Below are 18,871 nucleotides of genomic sequence, written 5' to 3'. Positions count from 1 at the left end.
CAAACATCTTAAATTCAACATGTCCAAAATTAAATCTTCTTTTCCCCAAACCTTTGCAAACTTGCCTTTTATTGTCAAGAGCACTATCCTCCTATTAGTCTCCCAAGCTCACAACATGTGTCATCCTCATCTTTTCACAATCTCTCACTCCCCATATCTAAACTGTTGCCAAGGCTTGTCTATTTCACCTTTGTAATATCTCTTGAATATATCCCCTTCTCTCCTCTGATAGTGCTACTATGATGGTTCAGGCCCTCTTCTCTTCAAGCCTGAGCTACTGAAATAGCCTGCTGGTTGCTCTGCCTGCTACAAGTCTCTTCTTACTCCAAAACATTCTCCATTAAACCACAAAAATGATTTTTAGAAATCACAGCTCTGTCTTTGTCACTACCACAACCCCCACTCAATAAACTCCAAGGCCTCCCTATCACCTCCAGAATAAAATTTAAAATCCATTGTCAAGCAAAGCCCATCATAAACTAAGCCCTCTATCGTTCCAGTGTTCTTACAACTTACACTGCCTTCTCCCCTTCTTTGTGATCCACTGACACTGGTCTCCTTCTTGTTCCTCAAAGAAGACACTCTACCTTCAGGTATTTTCACTGACTATCTCCCATGCCTGAAATGTTCTCCCTCTGCATCTCTACCTCTTTCCTTTTTTCAAGTCCCAGCTAAAATCTCATTTTCTACAGGAAGACTTTTCTAATTCCTCTTAATTCTAGAATCTTCTCTCTTTTGATTATTTCCTATTTATCTTGCATATATATATTTTTTACACATAGTTATTTGCATTTTGACTCATTAGATTATGTGCAACATGAAGAGGTGTTCAATATATAGTAGGCATTTGATAACTATTTATTTAGTGACTATAAACATTCCTTCTATTATAAATGCAAAGAACACTAAACTTTTCTTTTCCTATATATGTGTATATACATGGCATCCAATATGCCAGTTATCTCTTTTGTACATAGCTAAAAGACATCATCCCCTCCCAAAAAAGAGGAAAAAAAGCTCCAATATCCTATAAGAGTATAATAATAGGGGACTTCATTTCTTCCAACTTTTAGTTTAAAAAAAAGATGACAGTTCCTTCCCTGACCCTGATGACTCATGAGGCCTCATGGGACATCTTTTTTTTTTTTTAAGGTGAGGCAACTGGGGTTAAGTGACTTGCCCAGGGTCACACAGCTAGTAAATGTCAAGTGTCTGAGGCCAGATTTGAACTCAGGTACTCCTGACTCCAGGGCCGGTGCTCTATCCACTGTACCACCTAGCTGCCCCCGTCATGGGACATCTTAATCTAATACATTTATATGATGCAGACTTAATTTTTTTCTCCTTCAAAGCACCCTTTGACTGAGGGAAGAAAGGAATGGGTTAAAAGGAGGGCATTTTGGATAGTATAAGAAAAGTAGCACAATCAATTCCTATACTTAAAACCCTTACAACTAAAGTCCTTAGAGATAAGCATCTTTAAACATCTGAATGCTGCAAAAGCTATTTTTAGAAAGAATGATCAATTTAAGAAATTCTGAATTCGTTGCTATTTGAGACACTGAAATTGATTAAGGAAAAAAAAAGCACAACAGTTCAAACTTCCCTGGACAACTTATATGACATGGGTCATCCATATCATCAATCCATCATCACTCAAGATCTTTTTTAAATGGTAAAGGAAACAAAACTATTAAAATATTTAGTGTTTAATAATGCTAGCATATTCATTTTAATTTTAAACAGGCTAAGTTCATGAACAAGTTATATTTTTTATCCTGTGTTTTACACTATATAGTATAGTGGGTGTCCCATTTTATAATCAATTAACATACCGCATGGACAAAGAACAAAACTAGAAATCAGAAAATCTAGGTTGTAATCGCACAGAGGGCTCTATAATGCCACAGAGCACTCTGTAACAGTGTTACCTTGGACAAGTCATTTAAACTCTAAAAATCTTATTTTCTCATCTGTAGAGTGGAGATCTTTCCTACTTACCTAACACTGCCTACCCACACTTAATAAAAGTCTGTCAAATAAATGAAAGAGTATTATGAGTGTTAAATGAGAAATCCTAGAAAATAAAATTTAACTATGAAGTGGCATATTATTTTATGACCATTTTGTAGAATTTTTATAAGTCAGTTTTTAGGATGTTTGGAAGAGAATTAGATGAAAGAAGTAGAGGAAATGAGTGCAGACAAGTTTCTTAACGAGTTTGGCTAAGAAAGGTGGAAAAGATATAGAAAGAATAGCTGGAGTGGATGACAGGCCCTAGTAAAGGTTTTGGAGTTGAGTTGGGATTTTGGGGGGAGGGGCTTGTCTTTAAAGAGGATAAAAGGGACCCTCTTTCTTGCTTTTGTATTTGTATATCCAACAATTAACACAGTGCCTTGCACACAGTAAACTCTTAAATAAATGCTTAGTTCAGTCATTCAAATAACAAGGTATGATTTATCTGAGTTATAGAAAAACTATAAGAATATAAATTAAGTCATAAATAAAATACATTTTCACCACTTCATATCATTCTTTTTTTCATATTCAATAATTAAGCATCTATAACATCCAAACTTTTACAATATCTTATGAAACTTCGCTTATGAGAAGAAAAGATTTAATGAAAGTAAAAATATCATTTTACTCACCTGTGCAATACCAATTAAAAATGTACACTGACAGAAGGGGCTTAAGAGCCACACTAAAGACTTAGGAAAATCCTCCAGCAGAACAATCAAAAGGCCCAGAAATCCAAATGCCACAGTGGCTAAAAATTCAACTATTCCCACGTGTTTTGATTTTTTAAAAAGGGGTGTAAGCATTAAGGCAAAGAAAACCTAAAAAAAAGATTTACGTTAATAAATTAATTCATTTTAATTATAAAATTTTTATCTAAAATAAAACTACTAGGTACTTGAGTAAAAAATTTAATTTTCATAGACCATTATATATACAAATGCTGAGAAACATTCTCAAAATGCCCAAATATCAAAAGATATATAAAAGATATCTGCAAGTATATCCATGCTTTATTCATATAGATATATATGTATGAGGGAATCTGTAACTATTTACTCATGATTTACCTTGCAAGGAATTTTGACAAGCACAAAAGAATTGCTTTCAAGCTATAGTATATATGTGTTACACAGTTTCAGCAAATAGTGACCAATAGATTCAGAGACTGGTTTATTTTCCATATCAGGAATATCTTCAAGCCAATGTGTAATGGAAATAAAAATACATACATGGTTAATTGATGAAAAAGGGGAGAATTTGGAACTGTTAATTCATCAATGCATGGAAACTTCCTCCACCAAGGCAGGCGAGCAATTAGAGCACAGATCACTTGCTAAATGTAATACTGCTAATATGTCAGAGGCTGGACTTGAAACAAGTCCAAACTGACTCCAAAACAAGTTCTCTTTCAACTAATCCACACTGCCTCCCTTGTTAACAATTGCATGTATGGCTAAGCATTTACATATAATTAATAAAATTAAGTAATTTTCCTCATGTACATTATGAATCACCCAAAGGGCAAAGGAGAAGCACATAGTGGGCATGATTAGGCTACAATAGAACATCAATTAAAAATTATGCAAAACAAGCAGTATGAACACTATCATCAAAGAAATGTCTGACCACAAAAGGAAATAGGATATCCACACAGTTAGATCTGAAGGACAATCAACATATGGCCTATGGATTTCATACATTGTCAGGTCTAGAGGTAGGTCCCCAGCACACTGAATGGACCACTTGCAGAAAATAGGGACAGGAATTATCTTAGGTGGGAAGTGTTAAGATCTGCACCTTGGAGGAAATACAGCAATAAAATCACAGATCCATCAAATTATCACCTGTATGGTTATATAAAGAAAATCAAAATTAAATCCTAGTGTCCAACCCATATTATGTGAAACACAGACTCAGTTTTATAATGAAGCTAATACTCTGTCCTTTCCAAGGCTATAAAGCCACAATAATGGTTCATATGCAACTATACTTTTTAATGGTCACTTGATAACAACCTAACTAAAGACAAGGGGAACTGCAAACCAACCAAATAAAAATCTTTCTAACAATTCTCATAAATTTGGGGATCTATTCTTTATTCACAGTTTTGAAGGTAAATACTTACTGAAGATAATCCATACAGGAAAAAAAGAAGAAATATCACAAAACAGCTACTTCGAGGAAATAACGAAGAGGCTGTTGCAATGACTGCCATGAAAAGGGACATAATAAAAATCAAACTTGTATACAATAACACCCAAGAAAGCCTAAAAAGAGAACAGAAATACATTTAGATCCAAAGTACATATAGGCCTGAAATCATAAGAATCCATAATATCAAAACTGTTTTAGCTTCTTATTTATTTCCAAAAGATATTTAAACAATTTACTCAGCTACCTGTGAAAACCAATACTAATGTATTAGAGTTAAATACAACCATGAACTATACAAATCTTAAAGCACTATAAAAATGCTAGCTAATCGTATTTTTTAAAGTAACAGCAACTCATGGTATGTAAAAAGGGATATTCTAAAGAGCTACATAAAATACAAAAGAGTAAAATGTCCGTGTGACACTTTTCTCTAGGCTATGTACTAAAAGCCAAAGCTGTGAGCTCAGAAACTGTCTAGAAACCCACCATCATTAAAGTATTTGAGAACAATGTAATGTCTACTGTATATTTGTCCAAATCCATTCTATGTGCTTACCTGAGTTTTATAAAACCCACAGTTCAGTGGAAAAGTTGGATTCTTTTTAATTTTCATTCTGTCAATTTACTAAAGGATACTTTTGAGTTGTATCTGAGAATTTTTGATACTAGATTACATAGTCTAATACTATGACTTTTCAAATGAAGGAAAAAAAGGTGACAAGATTAAGTGATTTGCCTGAACTTCAACTATTATGGGAAGTTTTTGAAAGCAACCACAAATATATGAGTGAGAGTGAGAGTGAAAGAAAGAGAGAGACAGAGAGAGAGAGAGAGAGAGAGAGAGAGAGAGACAGAGACAGAGAGAGAGAGAAAGAGAGAGAGAAAGAGAAACAGAGAGAGAGTTCACTAGCTCAGCATGCACCCAAGGGACCCAGTGGAAGAAATCACTCAGCTGAAATGCTATATGATATGAAAGACAATATAGGGACATTACAAAAGATACCAAGTTGCCTCAATTGCATTTATTCCCTGTATCTAGACAGTGGATAGAATAGCAGACAGGGTCATATTCTGTGTGTTGGTAAAGAACTAAACTTGAGAGTCTTGAATATCTGGGTTCAAATCCCACTTCTGACACTTCTAACTGTTTGATCACAGATATCATTTAGCTTCCCTATAAATTTCAATGAAGCAGTTGTACTAAATGGTCTTATCAAGTTCTTTCCAACAGTAATATGCTCATATTCTCATAAGAAATGAGAAAATTTACCATTTTAAAATTTAAAGTTAGTGTACACTGCCATGATCAAAATCGTTCTCATTCTCATCTATAATCTACTGCTCTTTTTCATGATGCACTATAGTTCATCTGCATCATACAAAATTTTGGAGACAAATTTGGAGATTAGAGAATTCATCTTCAACAACACGATACCTTGCCAGGAAAATGGAATAAATGCATTTTGTTATTAATGCCACACCAACTATAGTCTAAATGTGATCTGATATTTTCAAGTTAATCTCTAATACTGAAGAAGCAAGCTTATAAAAGGATAGTTAAACAAATTAGCAAATTTTAAATTAATAAGAATTTATAGATGTTATTAATCACAGTACTAAACAAAAATTTTCAGAAACATACCAGAAAGCAGTATCATGAAGCCCCATTATCTTTAAAAATTCTTTCAGCCTTTTCTCTTTTTCTGCCACGATATGAATTGCCAAAAAGTATCCAAAAGGTGAAAAAGCTATAACTAGGTAAATTAAAATTACTCCTCGAGGAAAGTTATCTATTTCTATAACAGCAGTTTCTCCCATGACAACTGCCTCTGTAGACTCCAACTCTTCCCAGGCTGAATAATTAGTCTTCATCTATAAAAGAAAATAAAATAGCCTTTTAATCAATTTGGTTTCCAATAGCTGTCCCAAGGAAAAATAAAAAAATAACTGTTATATAATTAGCCAATTAAGAACTTTTAACAAACCTCAACAGACCAGACAACTGAATTAAATAAGATGAATAACCCTGATGTCATTCTACCAAGTGGAAGAAGATTTCTTTAATCTACTGTATCAAGAATCATCAGGCCTTACTCTAAAGTATAGAATTAGAAAAGGATTATAAATGTTGCTGAAACAATTTTCACAGATGTCTATAAGTTATAAATCAGACCTTTTTAAAGAAAATGTAATATACAAAAATACAGACATAGAACTATAAAATATTTGCTGAATTGATTCTGAATTTTTTAATTGAAAAAAATCTATTTTCTCTTTATCCCACCCTCCTAATTGAAAAAGAAAAAAGAAAAAACTCTTGTAGAAAAATAGGAATAGTCAAGCAAAACTAATTTCCTCTTTAGCCATATCCAAAAATATTTATGCCTCAATCTGTGGCCTGAATCTATCACCTTTCTCTCAGGAGGTGAGTTGCAAGCTTCATAATCATTCCTCTGGAATAATCTTTAATAACTGCATTTATTAGAATTTAAATCTTTCAAAATTATTTGTCTTTACACTGTTATTGTTATTATATTAATTATTCTTCTTGTTCTGCTCACTTCATTCTGTCAACTGATACAAGCTTTCTCAACTTCTCTGAAACCAATCTCTCTTTTTTCTTAGAGCACAACAGTCTTCCATTACATTCATAAATCACAATTTGTTTATCTGTTCCCGAACTGAAAGGTACCCTGTTAGTTTCCAGTTCTTTACAACTACAAAAAACATTGTGTACATATAGGGCCTTTTCCACTTTCTTTTATCTCTTTGGGGTCTAGACTTAGTAGTAGTATCATTGAGTCAAAAGGTATACAGAGCTTAGTAGCTTTGGAGGAATAGTTCCAAATTACTTTCTAGAATAGCTGGACCAATTTACATTTCCTCCAACAGCATATTAATGTACCTGTTTCCCACTGCTTCTCCAATGCTTGTAATTTATATTTTTGTCCACTTTGCCAATGTGAGGTTGGGAGGTAAAACTTCAGAATTATTTTAATCTGTATTTCTTTAATTATTAGTGACCAAAAGCATTTTTATATGGCTATTGAAAGCTTGGGCTTTCTTCTGAAAACTGCCTGTTCACATTATTTTCCCATTGATCAATTAGGGAATGGCTCTTACTCTTATAAATCTGAATTAACTTCCTATTTTTATCAGAGAAACCTGTATCATAGATTTTTTCCAGTTACCTGCTTTCCTTCTAATTTTCACTGCATTTAGCTTTGTGACAAAAACTTTTTAATTTTATGTAATCAAAATTGTCCATGTTCTTTTCCATGATCCTTTTTATCCTTTGGTCATGAATTCTTTCCTTATCTATAGATTTGCTCCTCAAAATTATTTAAAATGTCACCGTTTATATCAAAGTTATGTCAAACCCATTGAGGTTTATCTTGGCATATGTTATAAGATGTTTGGTCTTCTCACGTATTAACATTCTTCAACAGTCTATACCTAGTTTCTGCCAGACTGCTACTGAACTGAATCTAAGAAATTCAAATTACAAAAAGATTCTTCAATTTTTATGTTTCCATGCAGTATTTTTAAAAAATAAAATCCTTGCTATACTTAATATACACATACATATTTAAATTTGATCATATTAACATTAGCAGTGATACAAGTAAAGTACAACTTAAACTACAGCCATTTAGAATCTTATATCAAGTTTAAAGCCTTACTGTAAGGGAAGCAGCCAGGATCTGGTTGTCCATCCCAAAATAAAGCTTACTTGTAGTCTGATTATAATTACTATATGAAACTTTGAAATGAAGGTAGAAAAAATTAATAAAGTAAAATGAAAAATAAGCAGAGATATGGAACATAGTGTAAAATATGAGTCCTGACCAGAATCACCTCAGTCTAGTCTTAACCTCCAGATTAAGGTTTTCTCAATGATTGACATTTCAGTATTATATGTATATAAGTGTATTTGTGTAGAAATATATATGTACATGCATACAGGGAAGGAATCTTGGCACAATATACACATACTACTGTATCTAAACAGTTATATTAATTATTTAAGATAAGAAAAATTATTTAAGGAAAATGATCAACAAATCTGGAACTTTAATGAGTATTATTCATGGAAAACAATAACTATACCAAAAAAAGGATTTCTAAATTACACAACTATGGAAATATAGTTAAAATTATATTTTTGATCCATATAGGTATAATAGTACAAAACTTAACTTTTTACTTCTTACTCTTTTCTACATCCAACACAGAAACTATATGATAAATATTACATGATTTTTACGAGCCAAGTTAGCTGTTTTGCACAGAATAAAAAAATTCATAAAACATTCTTTTCTATGACTTCTTTTTCATATTTACCTGTATAATTGCTGCATCAATGGAGGTCTGTAAAGCTATAAACCCTGAGTGCCAATATAGAGCAGCCTCACATGACTTTGAACAACCAGCTATAAAGGGAACAAAAAGCAATACACAATTTTGCAAAATGATACAAACACCTCTCTAAAGACAATATAAACAGGAATGATACATATGTTAATGGCATACCCTGATCATCAATATGAACACACTTATACTATCAGGAGAAATCACAATCCAATTACACTTCATCCTGAGGTATTCTGTTCTCTGACTCTCATCAATCCTTGATAAAGGGTTTATCTAATTAATATACTGGAGGCTTTCTTTTAGGCTTTCCAACACCTGTTGGAATGAGTTCAAGACTCACTCAGGCTGTCTCTCTACTTTCCCTTGGCCCTTGCCACAGGCCTAGCTTATTTTCTTCTCTGATCACGTGCTTCTTTGACAGTGTTAACTTATTTCAGTTCTTGTAGTCAATTTATGTCTGATAATATAACACAGTCTACTTATAATTATGATTACTGCAATAATATATTTAACCAATTTCTATTAGCCTTAAAAACAAATTGTTGTTGTTCTAAAATAATACTATATATGTAAGCTTTCTGATATTCACTTTTTGTCATGGTAAATATCTATATGCAACAGGACATTAAAAGTCATATCAATTAGCAGAAATAGAAGTAAAACTGGTAATGAAGTTATATAAAACAATGCCATTTTCTTTAACCAATTAAGCTTGCCACAATCCCTTATCAGCTTCAAAGCTCATACAAACAAAAGGTCTTATACAGGACAAGAAAATTATGTATGTATGTGAGTGGAGGGGGTAACTTCTTGAATAAAAGCCACAAAATTAGCATCTATCAAAGCACACACTATATATTAGGCACTAAAATGTTTAACAACGTTGATGTTAGGGTGCTAGGCAATAAACTTCTTGAGCCATATCTTATTTATACTTTGTACCTCACTCAACACCCTAGCACAATGCTCTGAACACTGAAACACTATATACATTCTTATATTAATTTAAATGACTTTCTCTGGATGTACAACTGAAAGTTGATGTTCCTCATTCAAAATAAGAAAAGAACAAGTTTGTTTTTGGAATAAAAAACCTTCAATAATTTTAACTGTAACTGTGATCAGTATCACAAATGTATTTGTATTAATTTGAGAGGAAAAAAAGTATTAAGTCGAGAAAGTAATGAATAATTTTAACATTGAACTGTCAAATCAGGACAAGGTTATTACATAACGCATAATATCCAGTTGTTTCGTGTGTTTATATTCTATCATATCTCCACCTACACAAAGCCTCTGGTTATCTCCCTAGTTCTTAGTGTCTACTTCCTCAAATTATATTTGGTTTATATATCTGTATACATGTTGCAGTCCTCAGCCCTTCCATCCCCTACTAAGCTCCTTGAAGTACTATTCCCAGGGCCTAGAACAGTGCCTTGCACAGAATAAGTGCTTAATTGTTTACTGATCTGAACTTGAATTTCTGCTTTTGACAATGTTTTGTAATGTTTTGCTCAGAGAACTGAGCAATTAAACTTGGCTGATGCAATATAACATGGGGTCATATATTTAGGGATGCAAAGGACCTTAAGAGGCCATCCAGTTTAACACCCTCATTTTACAGAGGAAACTTGAGATTCAAAGGAGAGATAGTAGAGCTGAGATAGTATAGATGGCAAGGAAGACAAGGAAGGGGATACATATAGAAATATGGCACAAATGTCTCCACATCATATTATCTGTTAATATATATTAATAAGTATTAACATATAATGTGGCATACTTATTAACTTCAAACATGGATCAAAACATAACAAAATTACTTGATAAACCTTCAAAAACTTGACTGGTGATACTTACCTCTGGAATTCATATAGATAGAAGATACTGGGATAATATCAGGAAAAAAACGCAGTTCATAGGACATGAAGTCTTTGAAAACCACACCCACAAAATTGGTAGGCTTAGAAAGACTGGATTCTTGCAATTCTTTCTCATTTGCATATTTTTCAGTTATTAAGACTGTAAAAATATTACAAATATAGTTATTCACAAACCAGAATGTCTGAGGAAAATACAGAAGTTTATACATTTTAAGAAACATTTATATAACTTTTTCTCTTTTCAATGCTCCTTGAAATTTATTAAGGAATTGCTAAAAATGCAAATAGAATACTATGAACAATACAGCATTTTAACAAATTTTGAGATTTTTATATTGCTTTTCCTCCAAAAGTACAAAAATGTCTAATAATAAACATTTCCAATGATAAATCTAATTTCTCTTTTAGGGCCAGTGCTTTTTAGTTCTTAAATAGAAAGGCAGAGAAGGGCTATTTATAATTGAAATGATATATAAGTTAAATATGAGAAAACTACAATGATGAAATTATAAGAATGAAAGGCCATGAAATTCAGCCATCTCAAAGGAGGACTATCCCTTGAAAAATGAAGATTCTATACAGTTCCCAAAAGAGAAGTTCCTAGAGCACTCTTGATTAAATCAATATATAACTTAACAGCTATAGGGAAATTCTTTGTAACTGAAATTCCTAATGTTGCCATTTAAATCTAGTATTTCTTGATCTGCCATTAGAGAAAAATTATTCAGGCTTCTCTTTTCCAATCCCAACATTTAAGATTTATCTTCAAGAACCTATTTTCAAACATTTAATCTTGTTTTCTGAATTTTCTATAAATCATTAAACATTTCTCTAAGTTAGAGATAACTTTTTTTTTTTTTAGTGAGGCAACTGGGGTTAAGTGACTTGTCCAGGGTCACACAGCTAGTAAGTGTTAAGTGTCTGAGGCCGGATTTGAACTCAGGTATTCCTGAATCCAGGGCCGGTGCTCTATCCACTGCGCCATCTAGCTGCCCCTAGAGATAACTTTTTAAAAGGTCTAAATAATGTTGATAATAACAAGGAAAATCCCCAAAGGAGTAAATGTTCCATGTGCAAACATCCTAGTTTGGTGCTTGCATTTTTGTGAAAACAAATAAAATTAATCATTCTTCATCTTATACTTGTGTAAGTTTATCTTGGAACTTTGTTTCAGAATCAGACATTTAGAAATGAAAGAGGGGGCAGATAGATGTCGCAGAGGAAAAACCATTGGCCCTGGATTCAGAAGGACCTGAGTTCAAATCTGGCCTCAGACACTTGACACTAGCTGTGTGACCCTAGGCAAGTCACTTAACCCTCACTGCCTCACCCAAAAAAAAAAAAATTAAAGAGACCTAAAGTTATTTAGTCTAAGACCCTCAAAGGTGACTTTCTCAAGGTAATGACAGAAAGATCGAAGCCCAGGTCATAACTCCAAGTCCATTGTTCTTTTGCACTGTCCCATCTGATGTTTTCTCATTTCTTGAACTCCTCATGATTCTGTCTAATTATGTTGTTCCAATCTGCCACCCCTACTTTTTAAATAAATCTATTTAGATCTTTAACTTCTTTTTTATTTTTTGGTTAGATTTATCTAGAACTGAAAAGGGTACACTGAGGTATCTTGTTATTATAGTTTTACTCTCAATTTATCTCCTATTTCACTAGTACTTCTCTTTTAAAATTCATATAGCTTTTCCTTTAAGCATTTAAAATGACATTTGGTGCATATATGTTAAGTACTTAAATTAATTCACTGTCTATGACACCTATCACTATGCTTAGAATTTGTTTTCCTTATGACTAATTCTTCCATGAATATACTCTCCTTCTTATACCCCACTTCCTTTCCCCCATTCCTGTTTCTTTCAACATCTTGGATGAGTTGAATATATTCTTATAGCAAACTTTCTTTGTTCTCTCTTTTGACCAATTTAGATGAAAGCGAAGTTCAAGTGATGCCTGCTCCCATCATGCTTCCTAACTGGCCTTTTCAAGTGTCACTGATAACTTCCTAAGTAAAAATCTTCAATGAGTTATATAATTATAAAATATGATATGATCAATACTGGTCTACCATACCCATCATTTAAGAAAAAAAACAAGCCAACCTCTTGCCAAAACTCAGCAACAACCAAAGGCCCACATATCTGGCATTTCAAATTATCTATAACTATAATGGATATATAATTTCTCTGGTCTCAAACTGAGAGTAGGGTTGCTTTATGTATTGAGCTACAGCTACAACTACCATTTTGTGCTGCTATTTGCCTTATGTATTCACACTGCCTAATTACTAATATTGGAAATATTTTTAATCACTTTATATGCTAAAGTATTACTAGATCAGAATCAAAATGTAAACTATTAAATATAGTTATCATTTTGTGAATGTGTGTATTTTGTAAGTGGTATCAAAGCAAATATAATCAGAAAATATTAAAGTAATTTAAATATTCTCTTTACTGCTAAATGTCAGCCAGCTAAAATGTCAGTTTTGTTGAAATAAAAAAAGAACTTGCCATAATTTTTATAAAGCCATAAATAGCATTAAAACTATATATCATATAAAGAACTAAATTTACTCAGTACTATCAGCATATAAATAATCTAAGAAACTACCACATGAAACTGGAAAAATACATATATAGGCTCACAATACCATCAGGAAGATAATGAGAAGACACTATATTCATGATGCTTCTTGTAATGTTAGTCACTGGAGCATATGCAATAATGAAGTCAGACAGGATAGATTTATCCAAGGGGTCAAGTTCTGTGTCAGGTACTTCTGCATACTTCTTATTTGGATGCATCATGCTTATTAGTATTAGCCAAAATAAAAAAAATAGTGGAAAAATAATTTCCTGCAATTAAAAAGAAACAATTTAATTAAAATGTTTATCAGCAAAAGGTAAAGAAAAATGACTATTCTTAAATTAGAAATTTTTGAGTTAGAATGGGTTATGTTACCCAAAGCATCTACCTAATACATAATTATGTGGCCATTCCTTTGCCTTCAGTATCATAAAGATATTTTAAAATCTAAAGCCTTAGGATAAATGAAGGGGATGCATGAACTAATGTCACTGTATCCTACAACCATGATTGAATCTAAAACTATTTAGTGAACCAGTAATAAATATAACTATGAAGAAATTTTGTATTCAAACTAACCATAGTTAGTGAAATGTATTATCTGTATAGCTTATAATGTTAGAGTGCAACAAGCATTTATTAAGCAACCATTGTGTGTCTGGCACTATACTTGATGCTGAGGATACAAAGTAAAAAAATCAAACCACTTTTGTCTTAAAGAGTTTATATTCTAATCGGGATGACAATAGATATATGTAAGTATATACAGAACACATACACAATAAATACAAAACAATGTCAAGAGATGGGAGGAGGAGATATTGAGTTTCAAATGTCTACAGGACAACCAGTTTGAAATGTTCAACAGACAATATGTGAAGCAGGACAAGTTCTGGAAACAGTCTAAGTCTGGATATATTCATAGAAGATTATGTGCAGAAATCATTCAAGCCAATAGAGTTGGTCATATCAAAAAGAGCGATTAAGTAGAGGGAAGAGACCTAAAGGAGAGGAATGGGATATACACACAATCAGGGGGAAGATGATGATTCAGTAAAGGGAAACTAAGGAGTAGTTAGGCAAGTTGAAAAATGAAAATCCAGAAAATTGAGAGCATATAGGAGGAAAGGCTGACCAACAGTATCAAATGCTAAAGAAAGGGCTAGAAGGATGAGGATTGAGATATAGATCATTGGCTATGGCAAGTAATATATCATTGGTACTTTTGGAGAGAACAAAAAAGGTTTGAAAAAAACACCATAAAGGATGATACCATAAGAAAATGAAAGGAGTATGGAATTGTCTATCTGTCAGATTTATGGACAGGGGAAGAAATTAGGACCAAAGAAGATATAGAGAATAAAATTAAATGTAAAATAGGTCATTTTGATTATATAAAATGTAAAAAAGGTTTTGCAAAAACAAAACTAATGTAACCATGATTACAAGGCAAGTAGAAAATTGGGAAAGAATTTTTGAAACAAATATCTCTAATAAAGACCTCATTTCTCAAATATATAAAGAACTGTGTCAAATTTTTTAAAAATACAAGTCATTCCCCAATTGATACATAGTCAAGGGATTTGAACAGTTTTCAGATAAAGAAATCAAAATTGTCAGTAATCGTATGAAAAAATGCTCTAGATAATTATTGATCAGAGAAATGCAAATTAAAACAACTCAGATATCACTTTACACCTATTAGAGTGGCAAATATAACAAAAACAGAAAATATTGGTTGTTGGAGGGATTGTGGGAAAACGGGGACACTAATCCACTGTTGGTGGAGTTGTGAAAAGATACAGCCATTCTCGAGAGCAGTTTGGAATTATTCCCAGGGGACCTATGAAATTGTGTATTCCCTTTGATCCAGCAATACCATTACTTGGTTTATATCCCAAAGACATTCCCCAAAAGAGAAAAAGACCTATTTGTATAAAAATATTTATAGCAGGTCTATTTGTGGTGGCTAAAAATCGGAAATCAAAGGAATGCTCGTCAATTGGAGAATGGCTAAACAAATTGTGCTATGTGATGGTTATGGAATATTACTGTGCAGTAAGAAATGACAAACAGGATGACTTCAAAAAAGCCTGGAAAGGCATGCATGATATGATGTTTTGGGAAGTGAGCAGAACCAAGAGAACACTGTACACAGAGACAATAATATTGTTCGGTGAAGAACTGTGAATGACTTGACTATTCTCAACAATGCATTAATCCAAAATAATCCCAAAAGAATATTGATGAAACATACTATCTACCTCCAAAGAACAAACTGATATTGATGGAACAGATTGAAGCATGCTATTTTTCACATTCTTTCATTAAGTGACAAATATGATGATGTTTTGCATGATCATATATGTATACCCATATTGGATTGTTTGCTGCCATGGGGATGGGGGAGAGGAGGGATAGAGATTGGAACAGAATAATCTAAATAAAAATGTTTAATCTGGAAAAAAATTTATTATTATTTTTTTGAGGGGCAATGGGGGTTAAGTGACTTGCCCAGGGTCACACAGCTAGTAAGTGTCAAGTGTCTGAGGCCGCATCTGAACTCAGGTCCTCCTGAATCCAGGGCTGGTGCTTTATCCATTGCACCACCTAGCCGCCCCCGAAAAAAAAATTTTTAAAGGTGGGGAGGAGGGGCAGCTAGGTGGCACAGTGGATAAAGCACCGGCCTTGGATTCAGGAGGACCTGAGTTCAGATCCGGCCTCAGACACTTGACACTTAACTAGCTGTGTGACCCTGGGCAAGTCACTTAACCCTCATTGCCTTGCAAAAAAAAAAAATGTTAAAGGTGGGAAGGGGTATGTTGGGAAAGGTTCAGGAGATATATATGTATTTATATACACACATATAAATATATATGTTACACATGTATGAGTTATTTAGGTCTTATTTATATAGGAATTATATTTAAATAAATTTGTCAAACATATTTATATAAATGGATATGTATACATTATTTATAAAACAGTTATTTTAAGATTTAAAATACTAAGTTATATGTATTAAAATATATCTATGTATATCTAAATAATGTAAAGAAAATTGACATTATATGTCATATATGTGTATATAGATCTATGTTTGATATATGTATAAAATTTAGGTATATAAATAATGTAAAGAAAATTTAAATTATACATGTCATGTATGTATATTATATCTGTTTGGTATATGAATAAAATACAATTATATACCACAAATAAAAGTAAAATTTTTTTTAAAGATACCATGAGGAGCACAACAGAGAATCATTTACAAAGGAAGAAAAACATTGCCTTGGGTGCAGTGAAGGACCAGTTAACATTAGATAACACACATTTATATGAGACTTAGTCATCATGGTTGCCATTTCTGTCAGTACTATTCTATAATCCAGTGTTATGGTATGGCAATGCATGACTGGCAACAGGTCAAAAGGGGAGGAGGATATAATGTTACATTGGCTAACTAAAAGGTCAAGATTAAGAAGAAAAATGAAGCCAGAGAAACAATGATGTCTTAGGACAGTACTGAGGGATGAAAGGACTGTAAGTTATGACAAAATATTATTAAATAGTTTTAGAAGTATGCTTATATTTAAAAATTAGCAAGCTATACCACTATACTTTTCAGTGAAGAAAGATAATGTGTTCTCCGGTAGCAACAGAGCTGCCATGATCACAAAGACTATCAATGAAATAGAAAAAAAAAATTGGTACTAGCACCAGCTAGGCCTTCAAGCACAAATAGGGCTTTGAAGCCTGAAGCTATAGCTATGGGGGAAACAGTGGACAATTCTATGAACAATTAAAATTAAAAAGGAAAAAAGAGGTTTATAAGACTGTTACTATGAACTGTGGGAAAAGTGGGCTAAATAATTTTCCCCAGATGAATCTGTTAAGGGCTAAAATCTATCTAGTCTGTCTAAAATATCTAATGAGTGGTCTCCAATAAATTATAAACTTTAGCAAGAGTTAAACTTTTAAGCATTTATTAAGAATAAGAATTTGGTAAAAGAGAGAAGGAAATGCCTACATTCATCTCTATCTATTAAAGGGAGAGAGCATTCCTAGCTCCACTCTCCGCCAGAGTCCACAGGAAAGAACGGTGAGTCAGAGCCAGGCTCTCCCTTCTTCCCCCCACCAGCAAACGTCACTTCCTGATGCCAAAGAAAAGACTCATGGTCTTGCCCTCAGAGACGTTCACCTCATGGCGGAGGTTTTCTACAGTAAGTCTCCAGCAGGTGGCGTCATTCCAATCGTTACAAATCCTAGAGACTGCCTTCAGCAAGTTTCCTCAGGTTGATAGCATCCAGTGAGCCTCCTCACCTCCCTTACCTTAATTAATATCCCTTACCAAACCTCCCATGAACTTCCTTAACATGTTTGTGCAACACATAAACCCTTCCCTCCTCAAAAACAGCCCTACTTCTAGGCATGCTGACTCCATCTTGTTCTGTATTGGTCATTTTGCTGTAAATGATCCCTTGTGAACTGTCAGACCAACTTCAGCACCTAGTGTCCTTTAGCATCTCCTTTTCATCTTTTTCTGCTCCCAATAGGCAGATTTCTTTAATTTACTGAAACTAGTTACATTCAGACAATAACTTCCTTGTGTACCTCCTGCAACTAATAATATATATTTTTCTTCAATAAGCATACTATGTTTTATATAACCACCTGTGTTTTATGAATAGCCATATTTCTTTTCTTTGTTTCATAGGTTACTTTGAAAAATGTTTAGCTTATTAATCCTGCCCATATATAGAGATAGAGATAGAGACAGAGATAGAGATAGAGATAGATATATAGATATATATAGATATACACACACACACACACACACACACATATATATATACACATATATACAAATAAATTCTTATACCAGGTTCATTGTAGATACCATCCACCTGGTACCTAGCTCAGCCAGCCAGAATAAATGGCTACCTGCTTCATTCTTAATTAACTTCTTACTATTATCCAACTCCAACCTCAAGAACTCAGATTAGTGAGTACTGACCCTCTTGGGTCTCTCAAAATTTTCACTACAGAAGTATAAGTAAAAATGAAAATTGAAATAATTTTCATTTTGGGAATATTCCTTCTTTTTAAAAAAATCTTGAGTCTTGAAAGATTTTTTTAACGTTTTTAATTATTAAAGATTATTATTAGCAAATTATTTATAACATTGCCTGGATCTTGTGTGGTAAACAGGGATAAATACATGCATACTTCACCATACTTGCTATATATTTTAAGCCTTATTTAAAGGACAGGACAAAAATGGCCAATAGAGAACTGAAACCTAAGAGAAAAAGTATTCTTCTTGTTGTTTTGTTTTGTTTTTTGTGGGGCAATGGGGGTTAAATGACTTGTCCAGGGTCACACAGCTAGTAAGAGTCAAGTGTCTGAGGTCGGATTTGAACTCAGGTACTACTGAATCCAGGGCCAGTGCTTTATCCACAGCGCCACCTAGCTGCCCCCTGAGAAAAAGTATTCTTGATAAAATTAAGTCACCAAGCAGAAATTAACTATATCCTGAGATTCAAAAAGAACTGGGAGACATGATTGCTGAGCCACCAATACTGACTTTTTAAAGATAGTAGAGAAGAAACTGGGGTAATACAAAGACAGTAGTCTTTCAGTAGAAAGGTAAATGTTATGATTTTTTTTAACTCAAGAAAACTCAACATTCAAACTATATTGCAATGAACAGTCAATTTCTAGCAAAATTTTGAAATGTATTATCAAAAGGATGGTTAATGACCATTAAGAAAAGGATGCAGCAGTGATTTAAAATGAATTCAATAAATACTTATTGACTGGCCTGAAGAAGCTCA

At 33.1% G+C, this 18,871-nt stretch overlaps 1 protein-coding gene across 2 annotated transcripts in view; it reads right to left on the bottom strand.

Annotated features, from left to right (window-relative positions):
• Positions 1–18,871, bottom strand: part of ABCA5 (ATP binding cassette subfamily A member 5) — a 136,497-nt gene that overhangs the window by 95,087 nt on the left and 22,539 nt on the right. For both annotated transcript variants that reach the window (XM_044002517.1, XM_044002518.1), the window contains exons 3-8: positions 13,096–13,300; positions 10,411–10,572; positions 8,521–8,609; positions 5,819–6,048; positions 4,148–4,289; positions 2,652–2,840 (exon numbers count right to left, since the gene is read on the bottom strand). In XM_044002517.1, coding sequence (XP_043858452.1) covers positions 2,652–2,840; positions 4,148–4,289; positions 5,819–6,048; positions 8,521–8,609; positions 10,411–10,572; positions 13,096–13,300 — 1,017 coding nt within the window. The remainder of the gene's footprint in view (positions 1–2,651; positions 2,841–4,147; positions 4,290–5,818; positions 6,049–8,520; positions 8,610–10,410; positions 10,573–13,095; positions 13,301–18,871) is intronic.

This window comes from Dromiciops gliroides, chromosome 4 (assembly GCF_019393635.1).
Source record: "Dromiciops gliroides isolate mDroGli1 chromosome 4, mDroGli1.pri, whole genome shotgun sequence".
Classification (NCBI taxonomy): domain Eukaryota; kingdom Metazoa; phylum Chordata; class Mammalia; order Microbiotheria; family Microbiotheriidae; genus Dromiciops; species Dromiciops gliroides.
Note: the sequence above shows the minus strand (reverse complement) of the source record. Positions and strands in the feature narration are given on the sequence as shown.